This window comes from Argentina silus, assembly GCF_951799395.1.
Source record: "Argentina silus genome assembly, chromosome: 12".
Classification (NCBI taxonomy): Eukaryota; Metazoa; Chordata; class Actinopteri; order Argentiniformes; family Argentinidae; genus Argentina; species Argentina silus.
Window position 1 is genome coordinate 2,103,248 of NC_139666.1, and position 15,497 is coordinate 2,118,744.

General features: G+C 42.5%; 1 protein-coding gene across 4 annotated transcripts; it reads left to right on the forward strand.

Moving 5' to 3' along the window:
* The first annotated feature begins 1,238 nt into the window (after window positions 1-1,238).
* spopla (speckle type BTB/POZ protein like a) lies at window positions 1,239-9,262 on the forward strand. 4 transcript variants are annotated; one of them, XM_083681286.1, is made up of 13 exons: window positions 1,239-1,462; window positions 2,659-2,749; window positions 2,874-2,965; window positions 3,691-3,833; window positions 4,289-4,410; window positions 4,628-4,779; window positions 4,912-5,039; window positions 6,245-6,422; window positions 6,781-6,836; window positions 7,177-7,299; window positions 8,074-8,216; window positions 8,338-8,391; window positions 8,924-9,262. In XM_083681286.1, exons 4-13 carry the CDS (start codon window positions 3,756-3,758, stop codon window positions 9,066-9,068), a joined length of 1,179 nt encoding a protein of 392 aa, XP_083537412.1. In that variant the 5' UTR covers window positions 1,239-1,462; window positions 2,659-2,749; window positions 2,874-2,965; window positions 3,691-3,755; the 3' UTR covers window positions 9,069-9,262. The 4 variants fall into 4 exon arrangements, with proteins under 4 accessions (XP_083537412.1, XP_083537413.1, XP_083537411.1 ...); XM_083681287.1 differs by lacking the exon at window positions 2,659-2,749 and having other exon boundaries at window positions 2,874-3,020; XM_083681285.1 differs by lacking the exon at window positions 2,659-2,749.
* Window positions 9,263-15,497: the final 6,235 nt, after the last annotated feature.

Sequence of the window (15,497 nt, forward strand, 5' to 3'; positions counted from 1 at the left end):
CGGTGGTGCTTTGTAGAATTGGAGCCTGGCTGTTCATAACATATTCTGATTTTGCTCATGAAACGCATTAGTGTATTTGTTCTGTTATGAACTGATGAGTGTGCTCTATCCTAGATCAAGCTTGATCATTATTGATGTATTTCAAAGGAGGCCTACAATTATGTGGATCTCTATCTGCCCAAGAAATCGGAGCTATTAATTTGTGCGTTCCTGACTGTGCTTCGGCCTACATGTATGTTGGGTGTCCATGTGCTATAACTTACTGTAGATAAATCTCCATCGTTGTCATTACTAGTTTACCATGAATAAATGATACAAGCACGGTCTACATACAGTACAACCATGAATACCAGCTGATTGGTACAGATTGTAACATTTTAGCTAATTCTGAGCTGTAGCCTATCCATCCTGAAGTGAATGGGAATTAGTTATCACAGGCCTACAGGAGGTCATTACAGAGTATTGTTTCACAGTGGCTTACGCAAAGCCGCTCTGTGTTTGCCAGAGGAATGATATTAGAGACAGAGGGAGGAGAGAGGCCTGGGCGTGTAGGAAGTACAGCTGGGGTTCAGAAATCGTTGCACTGTCATTTTGTTTTGTCAAGAAAATCACCATAGCTGTAGATGTGTTGCATGGATACTTTATCAAGCAATGCCATGACAGAGAATGTGAGAGTAGATTGAGAGAAATTCATCATTTGACATTTGATTATCTCATTTTATTGTTATCCTCTATTACAAAGCCGAAATAAACACTGCTACGAGAGATATGGTTATTCTGGTGAGCTGGTTACCTTGCATCACATAACATGAAGAAGCAGTTTGTGTCACAACAATGTAAATCAGTTACCAGAAACTGACCCCATGTGTCAAACAACATATTATGTCGATGCAATAACTGTGTTATAGAAGAGATGGTTTGCTTTGTGCATGTCATGATGTCAAACTTAATGAAAATGATGCAAACTGGTAGGCCTTTAGAAATAGATATTACCCTTTCTCACAGGTCTCTGGAAATCATAATGGTGATTACAAAGCTAAAAAGCTAAATTTCATGCTAGACTGCTCGCACGGTAGTCCGCATTAATGAACTAAATAGAGCAATAACCATGTAGATCTCCGTAGATAAATATCCTATGGACTCTATTGTCTGACCAGTGAGTAGACTGATCAGCTGGTAATGAGACCAGGAAGTCTGACATCTCCAGCCACTGCGCACGCGCAGTCCGCAGGGAGAAGCTAAAGCGATCTGCCTGTGCCGCTCCGGCTCCAGCTAGCCTGGTAGCATACTGCATAGCCAGCCAGCCTGAAAATACATTCATTGGTTGCTGGGAAAAAAAAAAAAAATTTGATTGAGAAAAGTGGATGTGTAAAACTTGTTTTCACATGGTTTGAATAGCCGATGGTGAAAGGAGAGGCTGAGATAAAATTCGCTACCTTTAGTGGAAGCATGGAAATGAAAGGTTCGTAGTGAAAACATCTTCTTTTTCCATTTCCCCTCGGCTAACGCTAGCTAGCGCGCTGTGTTTTCCAGCTTCAGAGGATCAGCATGTAGTTTGAACCCAACACAACTATCAACACAATACTCGAGCCAGCTCGTTTATCCGTCATGAAATGCGTTTTTGTTCAAGCGGTCTTAAAAATGATATAGCTCCTATGAAACGATGTAGCATTTTGGTTTCTAGTCCAGACACTGATGTTATTTTTTGGAGATGATAGTGAAGGCCCTTTGTTTCATAGCGGTGCTGGATATTGACCAATTAGCAACCGTGATTTGCTAGCAACTCGTTAGCACGCTAAGCTCATCAGTTAGCTCGCTAGTCGGGCCTGGTCAATCAAAGTAGCATTGCTAGCTGGTTATCTAGTTTAGCTAGCTAAACTTTACACGTTTCCAATTTGTAAAACGCCCAGGTCAGGTTTATCAGAACTGTCATTGATGCCAGCTATTTCATCAGCTAGCGTAGTTAGTCAGCTTGCTCGCTACCTAAATGACTAGTAGTTGCTTCTTTTTTTTCTAGCACGCTGAGCCAGCAACTATCCAGACATGGCTACCAATGCTAGCATGCTGTATGCTAGCTAGCCAGCTGGCTGCTGTAGTTGGATCATTACGGTTGGCTTCAGTAACTTAGCTAGCTACTTAGTAAGTTAACACCTAATGTGTTGGTTAGCTCGCTGACGATTACCCCCGTCTACCCTTTGTGTAGAGGGTTTAAGTTAGATAGCTAGCTAGCTTAAAAGCTAAGCTGCAAAAAGAATGCAACCCGAAGTTAACCTGTGTTAGCCAAACCGACAACAAACAACCCAGCTAGCTAGCCAATAAATTAGCTGACTGTCTGGGCCAAATATGAAAGGATGACACAATCAACGATGCATCGGCCAGTGCAGAATTCAGTGTTTTTTGTCTTGATAGGATGTCGTGCTTACTGACATCTGGGTGTTAGGTAGCTGTAGCTGTAGCTTGTGCTTAGCTAGCCGAAGAATTACATTTGAGATTTGATTTGAGGATGGTCGACGTAGTCACTCATGATAGCTTGCTAACTTCAGTTAGTTTTGGTTTCTAGAACTTGATGCATTCTGACCTGCGGTGAGCCACAAATAAATGGTTCTAATTTTACACCGAATGACGTTAATATGCTTAATTTGCATGTGGAAAACAAAGGAAAGATTGCAAATGACTTGATGAGTGATGACTGGCTATGGTGCTTCTCCAAATATGGAATTTCCAGAGTAGAAGTGTCACTTGCCAATAAGTAAGTCACCCTTGAAAAGGATAGTTCAATGCAATAAAAAGGTTGGGGGCAATAAGCATTTGAAGCAAATTGTCGGTTGCGTACAACAAGTGTCATATCTTTGGGCATTTCTTTCTGTTCTCAGAGTGGGATCAACTGTAAGGACCATGAGGCATGCAGTGATAACCTAGGGAGACCCGATCCTCATACATTTATTCGATCACATCCTCTTGAGAGGTGCGTACACGGAATTACCATCAATAGCATGAAATATAAGCCCTATAAACATCTGGTAAGTAAAGTTCGACAGATTTAGTTTCCTAGCAACGTAATCTCATTTTAGAGTTTTTCCTAATCTGTTTCATGTTCTTAGAAATGCACGGGCTATGTTTGTTGCATCTGCGTCAACATGAGTTAGGTCATCTCAGGATGCAAAGTCTGTCAAGGCAGCGGGGGGGAAGCAAAGCAGTTTGAAATTGGAAGATGGCATTGTCTACCAGTGCCGGGGCAACTCACCTCCACTCAACTGTCAACCTCTACCACAGGCATGCCTAGGCTGGTCAAAGGCTTGTTGAGGCAAGCAATGAAACCCTGAGAGATTTGGGGGGAGACTTTTGCATAAGACATTGAACTTAAGTCACGTGTTATCTCAACTGTCCAGTGATTGATATTACAATGTGTTTTCTTGTTTACGGTTATCACTTGGCGTATAGATCACAAGAGACGAGATGTGTCATCCATGTCTTCGTCCCTGGCCTCACGTTAATGCCCCTCTCTCACTTCCCCATTAACCTCTGCAAATCTTTTTGTGGACCTGGTGACCCCAGTCAGCCTGTGACCGGCCATTTTATCTGGAAATAGAGTGCTGATGACGAGCCCCGGTCCTATATGTGGGTGAGATGTTCCGCGGAATTGCCACCGTTTATTTGTTTTCCTAAGCAGTGCCTTTCCTCTTTCCCCAGGAAAGGTTAAGTGGTGAAAGCTAAGGGACATCAGCGCTTCTGCTGAGGGGGGGGTCAAGCTGGCGATGTCACGGGTTCCCACCCCTCCTCCGCCTGGGGAGATGTCAAGTGGGCCTGTGGCGGAGAGCTGGTGTTACACACAGGTAAGACAGCAGCTGTCCCCTGTCCCCTGTCCCCACCGCGTCACCCACAGCTGTTTTACCTGAACTTTACCGGAAAATCCTGTGATGTAAAGGTTCACTTGTTCAGGAGAGATGCCTAGAAAGACTGAAAAGCGTTGATGAAACTACATAGGCCAGTCACAATACAAACAACATTCACAGAGACAGTATTACACACGCTCTGTTCAGTCATGAACATACTGTTGGTGCCTTACAGGGATATTGATGACATTGCTTTATTTGGCCTGCTGATCTGGCCTTATTTTTAATTGCCTTTAATATAAACCACAGAGAGCTGGAGATGCATTGGATGTTAGTTTTATTTGGACTTCTCAACAGCTCAGACTGTGACTTTGGAAGTAGTAATATAACTATAACATAACATATATAACTATAGTGACATTGTTCAAGGACTTAATTGTTTGTGTGTTTTCCAGGTTAAAGTTGTGAAGTTCTCCTACATGTGGACTATCAACAACTTCAGTTTCTGCAGAGAGGAGATGGGGGAGGTACTGAAGAGTTCCACCTTCTCGTCGGGTCCTAATGACAAGATGAAATGGTACGCGCGTCCTCTTCACTGTATTCATTGTGACACATCCGTAATGGATTAGGTATAACTTCAGTGCTTCAAGTAAGGGGGAAGAAAAGAAACATCTTTCTCTGAAAAGCTTATCTCTTTGCTGTGTGTTGACAGTGATGATGAATGTGGTAATACCAAATCAGTTGTGTTTCTGTAGCATAACTAATATGCTGTGTTATCTCTGTTTACCTGCCAGGTGTCTGCGCGTCAATCCAAAGGGACTTGATGACGAAAGCAAAGATTATCTGTCGTTGTATTTACTTCTTGTTAGCTGTCCAAAAAGTGAAGTCAGAGCAAAGTTCAAATTTTCCTTATTGAACGCAAAGAGAGAAGAGACTAAAGCAATGGGTAAGCACAAACTCGATAACCCCAAACAGTTGTGATACTGTCCTGAGTCAACGCCATTGATAACTTTTGATTAGCTTCTATCTATGAGATCAACTTAACAAGTTGTTTTTAATTTCTTACCCCTCGCTGCAGAAAGCCAAAGAGCGTATCGATTTGTCCAAGGGAAGGACTGGGGCTTCAAAAAGTTTATTAGACGGGATTTTCTGCTTGATGAAGCCAACGGACTCCTACCAGACGACAAGCTCACGCTGTTCTGTGAGGTAATGATGCATCAACTCTTTTCTTTATTTCTTTCTTCTTCTTTTTTTTAAATATGTTTTTAGGGCATTTCTGCTTTTACTGGGATAGAGATAGTAGAGGTCGACAGGAAGGATGGGTGAGAGAGAGGAGGGATGACATGCAAGATAGGTCGAGGGTCGGAATCGAATCAGGAACCTTGCGATTACGTGGTATACATCAACTCTCTTCTTTATGTTTTTAAGGTTATTCCTTGGAGTGTGATAGTCCCACTCTAGTGGGTTTTTTCAGTTTTTTATTGGACAGCGACAGTAGAGAAAGACAGGAAGTAAGGAGGAGAGGGTGCGTCAGCAGGGCGTGGGCCGGATCCTAATGGCCTAATAAACGATAGCAATTTTAAATCTCATTGATGAGGAAATATAAGGAAGTCAACTGTGTAGGCTGTGGTGCCAATTGGCAAGGTTATGCAAACCCAGCTCTGTTGATGAAATGAAGAATCCTTTTACAGCCTGCAAGATGTTTACACATCTCTGTGGGCATGGCCAGGCTCTGTTGCGTCATTACAATTCAAGTGTTAACTTCTGAAAGTGAAATGGCCCTTTCAGCAACAACAACAACATCCATTATATGTCACTAATTGTAGTTGTACAACAAATAATTGAATACAATGTGTCAAGAAGAATAAGCGTTTTCTGAAATGTCTCTTTAGAGGGACAAGTTAAATGAAGTGTCCGATGAATTTACTATAAATGCAATTAAGCGAATACTGCCAGGACTTGCTGCCAGTGTGCCTGACAAGGTTTGCAGGAAGGTTTAACATTTTCAGGGAAATTGGCAATTTCATAAGCAAATTAGATTCAAATTGAAGATGGAATGTCTCTCCTCATTAATTAGGCGTTTCAGGGAAGTTAATTAATTTGGGTTACAATTGGCTGTGTTTTTGCAATTTGCAGATCCATCTCGCTATCACAGAACTCTGTTACTGCCTCAACAAAGGCCATAAGAGAGACTCTGCGCCGCCATTAGCTTAGCAACTACAACTTCTTTCAAAACCACCAGCGTTTAGACTGACTGTTCAGCCAAATCTTCTGAACAGATGTTGTTATACCAAAGCGCACACACAATGGAGGTCTCGGACCAGGCTTGTCGTGTGTGTGTGTGTGTGTGTGTGTGGTGTCACATCGTAAACGGTGTTTTGTTTCCGACTGACCGTCCGTCTCCCTCCCAGGTGAGTGTGGTGCAGGACTCTGTGAACATCTCGGGCCAGTCCAACATGAACATGCTGAAGGTTCCGGAATGCCAGCTGTCGGACGACCTGGGGAACCTCTGGGAATGCTCGCGGTTCACGGACTGCAGCCTTTACGTCGGAGGGCAGGAGTTCAAAGCCCACAAATCCATCCTGGCAGGTAAGACCCGACCACCACTTCAGCCACCACCTAGACTGCTAATCTACTCCCCTGGCTCTCCTTAGCCCTGCTGACTGGAGGAACGGGGATTTGGGGGGGCCAGGGGGGGGGGGGAGGGGGGGGGGGCTGCTTTAGACATGGTCACAACTGCAGCCTGCTGCCACATGGACATGGATCCTTCGCCTTTCCAGTTCTTAAAGGGGCCTTCTTCACACGGGTGTGTTGGTGAATTGATGCATGCTGGTGATCACATTGAGTCAATTAAATGGATGTTGTTGGATATGTTTAGTTGTTTTTAGTTTTTTTGTATAAAGTCCTTGTATTTTAACCTTCATGTTTTTGTTTCTCTGATTGATAGCGAGGTCCCCGGTCTTCAATGCCATGTTTGAACATGAAATGGAGGAGAGTAAAAAGGTGGGTTTAGCAGAGATCCTGTCTGATTTAAGAGATGCTGTATTAGATTTTGGGAGATACAGCATTCATCTTGGGTGATTTCACAATGGGTTTTGCGAGTTTTTGGGTTCAGTTGCTCTGGAAACGGGTGATGGTAGCCCTCCTGCTTTGCTCATCGGCCCATTCAGACAGTGTTCAATATTCTATTCTCTATGTATGTATGCTTGTATGTTCTGTACTCATGTATTTTAAATGTTACTGTTAAGCACCTTGTATTGCAATTTTTTATGAAAGGCGCTATATAAATAAAGCTTGATTGATCGATCACTAACACAATGTCTTCGTTCCCAATCTTCGTCAGAACCGGGTCGACATCAGCGACGTCGACCCGGATGTCTTTAAAGAGATGATGGGCTTCATCTACACAGGGAAAGCACCAAACCTGGAGAAAATGGCCGACAATTTGTTGGCTGCAGCAGACAAAGTAAGTCCGGCGTAACCAAATGATCTCTGTTCATGTTTGTTCGCTCCTTTACTGATTGACAGGCGTAGACGTTAATCGCTATTGACTGATATTTGAAAACGTTTGACTTTCTTATAATTCTGTGATTGAGGGGGCGCAGGGTCGCTTTGTTCTGAACGTTGTGACTGTCTGAACTTGAGTTCTTTGGGTAAACAACCCTCCCTCGCTGTAAGCCTACTGCTTTGTCCTCTACGCCCTCCCTCACTGTAAGCCTACTGCTTTGTCCTCTACACCCTCCCTCGCTGTAAGCCTACTGCTTTGTCCTCTACACCCTCCCTCACTGTAAGCCTACTGCTTTGTCCTCTACGCCCTCCCTCACTGTAAGCCTACTGCTTTGTCCTCTACGCCCTCCCTCACTGTAAGCCTACTGCTTTGTCCTCTACGCCCTCCCTCACTGTAAGCCTACCGTCGTGTCCTCTACGCCCTCCCTCACTGTAAGCCTACTGTCTTGTCCTCTACGCCCTCCCTCACTGTAAGCCTACTGTCTTGTCCTCTACGCCCTCCCTCACTGTAAGCCTACTGTCTTGTCCTCTACGCCCTCCCTCACTGTAAGCCTACTGTCTTGTCCTCTACGCCCTCCCTCACTGTAAGCCTACTGTCTTGTCCTCTACGCCCTCCCTCACTGTAAGCCTACTGTCTTGTCCTCTACGCCCTCCCTCACTGTAAGCCTACTGTCTTGTCCTCTACGCCCTCCCTCACTGTAAGCCTACTGTCTTGTCCTCTACGCCTCTCCAGTACGCTCTGGAGCGCTTAAAGGTCATGTGTGAAGAGGCCCTCTGCAACAGCCTCTCGGTGGAGAACGTGGCCGACACACTCATCCTCGCAGACTTGCACTGTGCTGAGCAGCTCAAAGCACAAGCCATAGATTTTATCAACAGGCAAGTATCTCACACACACACACACACACACACACACACACAAAAGTCACTGTGATGAATCCCTGCTGCCATTTCTGTTTACCGTCCCTGAATGCTCACTTTTTTATCTTCCGTATTGTAGGTGCAGTGTCCTAAGACAGCTGGGCTGTAAAGATGGGAAGAACTGGAATAGCAAGTATGTAATTAGCTGATGTATGTGGCACAAGATGAATAACAAACTCTTATCTCTCCCCAACGAGATGCATTAGAATTCATTGTTTTAACCGCGGCAGACAGGGTGCTATTTGGCTGTTCGGTGGGGCTCCATATCTCTGTATCCTTGTTATTAATAGACTTATACCTGGATAAGACGAGGAAATGGAACATTTTTTGAATATGAAATGGAGAGGGGTTGTTCTCTGAAGTTTTTCTCACACTGATTTAGTGTGTTGTTGTTTTAGGAGACCTTGAGATGTGAGTACTTGTTTGCTGAGGAGAACAGCTTTTATTTTTAGTTCATCGCGCATTCATTTGGACCCAAACAAAAGGTGTTATTGTAACTACCGTACTTAAGACACAGCAGCAGGCCTGTGCTGTCCGGGACACAGCCCCTCATTCATATCCCCTTATTTGCTTCGTCATTACATCCACATTAATCCAGATTGATTTTTAATGCGAGCGGCCGCATGCGTGTCTGTGCGTTAACGTCCTTTTGTCTTTGCTTACAGTCATGCAACGGACATAATGGAGACCGCAGGCTGGAAGTCAATGATCCATTCCCACCCTCACTTAGTGGCAGAGGCCTTCCGCGCCCTGGCGTCAGCACAATGCCCACCCTTCGGCCTGCCCAGGAAGCGCCTAAAACAGTCCTGACTGGCCCACGGTCCCATAAGACATTACTGGAGGCGAGAGGCATAAAGACACACAAGGAAGGACTAGAAAGAGTGCCGTTGTATTTCTTACCACCACCCCAACCCATGTAAACAAAGCAGGACTGACGCTCTCTGGCAGGGGAGGTGGGAGGCTGGCATGCACCGACCGACTTCAGCGGATGGGGGGGGGGCGGGGCGGGGCGGGGGGGGAGAGAAAGTTTGGTGTTTTGGTCCTTGAGTTCTTGTCTGCTATTTTTCTGTAATTTCAAAAATGGCCTTAATCTATCTGCCATTGCTCTAGAGTACTTTGTCTATTTTACTCTGTGCCTGCCTTGTCACAAAGACCAGGCCTCCTCCAGATTGCACTAGTTCCCATACTATATAGTCATTTTGATATGGAGTTCTATAGGAACGTGTAAAGGGTTTGATTCATGGGAAATATTATATATTTGTAATGTTTAGCTCATTTTGTGACTAGACATTAAAAAAAGCGTGAACACTTTCAGTGCAAGGTCAATTCTTTACACTTTTTAAAAGATGAATATGCCCCATATTGATGGCACCATTTCTATGTAAATGACAGTTAAACCATCTTCAGAAGACGTGTAAAAGCAAGTCGTTCTATTGCATATTTGTGAAAAATTACTGGCATTATAAGACCCTGTGTTAATGCTGTACTGGCATTATAAGACCCTGTGTTAATGCTGTACTGGCATTATAAGACCCTGTGTTAATGCTGTATTGTATGTGAGGTGAGGAAACGGTGTCTATACTCTGCCCCTAACCTATTAAAAACTATTGGATGAATAGGAAAGTATGTTTACCCGGTCTCCCATTTGGTTCACTCACACAGTGCAGAAGAACAGAAGTGTGTGACATGTCAAGAGATTTAGCTTTCCATAGTACTACCAACTACTTGCAAATATTTATATATTCTCAATATATTGTGGTTAACAAAAGAAGAAATTGGGTGAGACTAATGCATGGTCCTGTATTGTTGAAAAGAGAGAGTGTCCAAGTTCCAATTTTCTCATTAACTAATTGTATTATTTTCTGCAATTTTCGAAAAATATCTGTAAGAATTTCAATGAATTGAGTATAGTCCATGCGCAAAATTTCCTCCAACATGCTTGGAATTGTATAGGATGCTGAGCATCGGTTCCATTGGCACTATTAAATGTATGTGTTGTATGGATGGGGGTCTCTAGTTGATTGTTAACAGTGTGTCATATGTGGTGGGATTTGGCAGACACACTTATGTGTATTTGGAGGATTTTGTAAATTACCGAAAGCAACAACATTTTTACATGGAATTACTCGGTCATTCTGTGTTACGTTGAGATGTTGACATTTTCCATTTGAAAAAAAAAGATTGTTGTCTGCAAGAATGCCTGCATTAACCCATTAAAGACGTTTTCCAGCAGTTGGAACGCATTCCTTACATGCTACACCTTTTTTTTCCTTTTTTTTGTTCCTTTTTTTTTTTTTTATTCCTCAAGGTATTCATCAAATGTAGAGTGTTAGCATTGGTTCTGTGTTGTTTTTGTAGCTGCGTTTCTATTTGTGTTGTTCTTTGTGATGTTTGTCTTGTCTGCTCATAGGACGGGATGGTTGTGGTCTTCATCTCGTGTGTGGGGAACCCTGCTCTTCCCTTGCCCATCAAAGACATTGTTCAGTTGAATGCATTTTATTTGCCGTACAGCTGTTTTTATGAGGGGTCTTGCTGGTTTCAGTCAAACCAGTGTTGCAGTATTAAACATACTTACACTGTATGTCCGCCTTGGTCAGATGATGCTGAATTATTTTTGATACCATGAGAGACTCCCCTCTAGATGCACCCGGTTAACATGAGCAGACTGGCGTGAGGAGACGGTGGTTAGTGCAGTGTTTTCCGTATGCCATCTCCCGATCTGCAGCCGTTTCACCTTTTGTTGTAGCTGCCATTCTTTTGATAGTTTTATTTGGAAGCTCAAACTGTGCTTCTTGAGTCATGATGTGTCATAAGCTCCTGATATTCCTGTCCAGTGTGTTTATTTGGGAGTTGCCCACTTCCAAGGCAACTCCACCATGGGAACCCCCCCCCCCCCCCCCCCCATCTCCTCCCAGTTTCTTTTTCTTTCTTTTTTTTTTCTTTCTTTTTTTAAAAATAAACGTAGATGCTGTCCAACGTGAAGTCATCTGCTGTTAAGTGGACCAGTCATAATAACAGAAGGCTGAGGCCTGTATGCACAGTTCATGCTGCATGGAGGATTAGATCTCTTGTTGTTCACCAAATAGCACCAAATCAGCTCTTGAATAAATGTACCAAATATGTCTGAGGCTGTGCTATGTCATAAATGTAGTTTGTTTTATATTAATTTGTGGTGATGTTCTTTTTCCCCAACAATAGGCTGATGTGTTTATGCCGGAAAACAGTGACTGTTTAATCTCCCTGTAACACTTCCCATTACCCAACTCTCACTGTCCTGACTAATGGAGGAACTGTATCCACTTAGCAGTTTACATGAATGTGTTATCCAGGAAAGGAAAACACACACCTATTGTTTCACTTAATTACAGGTCTACCGTCACCATCTGTTGGCTTTAAAAATAAACAACACGCGTCATAGAATCGTATGCTGTTAGATTCGGCCCGCCGTGTTCTGTTGTCTTGAGAGGTCCTCCTCGGTCCGAAGCTGAGGATGAAGACTGACGTGTTCCGTGATTTGTCTTGAATGCTTCACACCAAAGCAGGTCTTTTCAGGTCTTCTGTAGAGCCTGGCTGTATCATGGCTAATTAAACAGCCTGTAGTCTTGACTAGGAGTAGCAGAGACGTCTTCATCTGCAGTGGCTGCACGCTGCTCCCCCCAGCCCCCCCTCCCCTCCCCCCCTCTTCTCCATGGCTCCCAGGAAACTCCTGATATCATCTGTGTATTAGCAGGCGTCCTGAAACCTTTCATCTTCACCACTCCTCTGTCTCAAACTGGGACATTTGAAATATGAACCACAGATCAAATCAAGTGTTCTGTGAGCGCTGTCCTTGTACTGTACGGCTAAGACTTACATTGTTTCTCAAAAGAGTTTGTTTCTTTTTACATTTAATCAGGGAATGCCAAGGCAAGTGCTGACGTTACGGCACTGCTCAGATAGTCTTGTGCGTGCGTATGATGTCCATATTCTGACCAACAGTGGGTTAATCCCATGAAGAAACACACTGAGTTTTGTGAGATATCTGTGAAGGGCATCTTTGAGGAGATCTTTTCTGTTTTGCTCCAGATCACAGATCACCATCATAAAGTCATTTCCTGTACTTCACTCACCTACAGGAAAGGATTGTTGGTTGGTTGAAACACGCCACATGCCACTACCTGTAGGTAGTCATACACGTCAGATTGACTTGAGTAACAGTTACAATTTGGATTACATAGATGGAGATCTAATACCAGGTTTGAGAGACCTGGAATATTTGTGTTCCAAATAAAGAGCGTCTGGGCATTTGAGGTGCATTATGGTTGTTACCCAGAAGCTCTTCCTTTTCTTATTGATCTTGTTTTGTCTACTATCCAGGTGAGTTTACCTGTGCTGTTGTGCATGTTCCACAGGAAATTTCAATAAAACCAGTTTTGTGAAGAAAGACATTTGTATTCCTTTCCCTGTTGAGATTTAGTTGTGCAGAGCAGGAATGTATGATGTGACTTGATGCTTGTACGAGAGGATGCCTCTCACTGATCAGATAAGACGGAATGGAAGAAAATGAAAAGAGCACTGTCCCCGATGGCCCCAGCAGAATGTCTGAGTGTGTTCCCAGAGGAATGGGTCCCGCCTCGCTTGTGGACACGGATGTAGAGCAAATTAAAAAGCTATACAGAAATGTATGGTTTGAAAATGTAGGTTTATCGCCTACTGTAGATAAAAGTCGTCATAGAAAAATAGAGTATGCCTAAAGAGAATAATTTAATGTGCGTGCACTGGAGGGCTTGGCGGCGTAGCACACTAATGCGCATGCCACGTAATCGCAAGGTTCCTGGTTCAATTCCGACCCTCGACGTGTCTTGCATGTTATCCCTCCTCTCTCTCACCCATCCTTCCTGTCAATCTCTACTGTCTCTATCCCAATAAAGCAGAAATGCCCTAAAAAACATATTTAAACAAAACAAAAAGAATGTGCATGTACTGTATGGTCTACCAGTTAGTCGTTTTAGAGGGCAATGAATGAATTGGAATACTAGTAGAAAATAAACCATTGATCAAATGCTGTGTGCCAAGTTCCAATGATGTTTAATCATGTCATAAAAACCTAATTGATCTTACAAACAATTTCATTTTAATAAAATAAACCCCAATTAAGGTAAAAATTTCAAAATGAATGTTTTACGTCCACTATACTGTACACACAACAGATCTCTTATTTCTATCTTACAGAATAATAACCGGAAACAAGATGGTGCAAGCAGAAACTAAGCAGAAACTAAGAAACTAAGCAGAAACTTTTTACAGAAAGGTAAAAAAGGGAGGTTTACAGAAATTATAATCTAATAATGGAATCTCTAAATAGCCATGAGTATGTTCTACTACATCTACTTGATATTACTGTTAAACACCAAAAGTAAGGAACATTTCTTAGATTATATATATATACAGTACCAGTCAAAAGTTTGGACACACCTTCTCATTCAATGGTTTTTCTTTATTTGTATTATTTTCTATGTTGTCGATTAATATTGAAGACATCAAAACGATGAAGGAACACATATGGAATTATGTAGTAAACAAAAAAGTGTTAAACAAACCAGAATATGTTTTAGATTTTAGATTCTTCAAAGTAGCCACCTTTTGCTTTGATGACAGCTTTGCACACTCTTGGCAACGTGTGTCCAAACTTTTGACTGGTACTGTATATACTGTATATATATATATATATATATATATATATATATATATATATACACTCACCGAGCAACAGGAACACTAGGAACACTATAGTAATACTGGGTAGGGCCTCCCTTTGCTCTCAAAACAGCCTCAATTCTTCATGGCATTGATTCCACAAGATTTTGGAAACATTCCTTTGAGATTCTGGTCCATGATGACATGATTGCATCACGCAATTCCTGCAGATTTTTCAGGCGCACTTTCAAGCTATGAATCTCCCGTTCTACCACATCCCAAAGGTGTTCTATTGGATTCAGATCCGGTGACTGGGAAGGTCACTGAAGAACACTGAACTCATTGCCATGTTCATGAAACCAGTTTGAGACGACTTTTGCTTTGTGACATGGTGCATTATCATGCTGGAAGTAGCCATTAGAAGATGGGTAAGTTGTGGCCATGAAGGGATGCACATGGTCAGCAACAATACTCAAATAGGCTGTGGCATTCAAGCGATGATAGATTGGTATTCACAGGCCCAAAGTGTGCCAAGAAAAAGAAGGTGTACAGGTGTTCCACCACCTCCACCATGAGAAGGTGTACAGGTGTTCCTCCACCATGAGAAGGTGTACAGGTGTTCCTCCACCATGAGAAGGTGTACAGGTGTTCCTAATAAAGTGCTCAGTGAGTGTATGTATGACAGATGAAAATAAAACTGACATCATTTACTTTTTAGCCATTTGTAAACACGTATAGTTTTAGAATTACTGTGACTTACACATAACACACTTTGCGTTGCACAAAGGATTCAAACTAAAACATTAACATAGACCAACTTCAATTCAGTTCTTTCTTTATAATACAGTTCTCGTCATTTCTATAATATTAGAGCATCATTTACAGGTTTCAAGAAAACAATCAGAGACATAAAACAAAGCTTTCTCGCCGTCTTACTCAACATTTCTTTAACCTCAAGTGATTGACAAACATGTAGTCAATGACACATGCCCTCGCCCAACCCCTGGATATGTACTATACAGTATGACCGACATGGATTAGCAATGTTTAATGTATGTATTTTATGTATGTAACCATTTGGAACCTGAGAACCATACTGCTCTGATTGATATGTTTGTGCCCATTTTTTTTTTTCTTTTTCTTTTTTCAGTTTAAGCAAAAAAAAAAAAAGACAGTTGGTAGGATTCAACTCAGATTCTGTGCACTGTGAAAAACCTGTACTACAGTATATTGACAATACTGTATATTCAGAGCATCCTGCTCTGGTCTATGATCACCGACATGATCATTGTTCCACAGAACACCGTCCATTTTACTTTTTGCTTTTGGTCGTCTCATTCATAATGACTAAATTAATTAATGTAATTAATGACAATTAAAGCCGGGCAGTGTCAGGCTCAGTGTCAGAACCATAACAAAGTGCTGTTAATTGGCTGCCAGATTCACTAAATCCACCTGTCCTGCAACTCCACTACTGTTACCAAGCACCTGAACTGCAACTCCACTACTGTTACCAAGCACCTGAACTGCAACTCCACTACTGTTACCAAGCACCTGAACTGC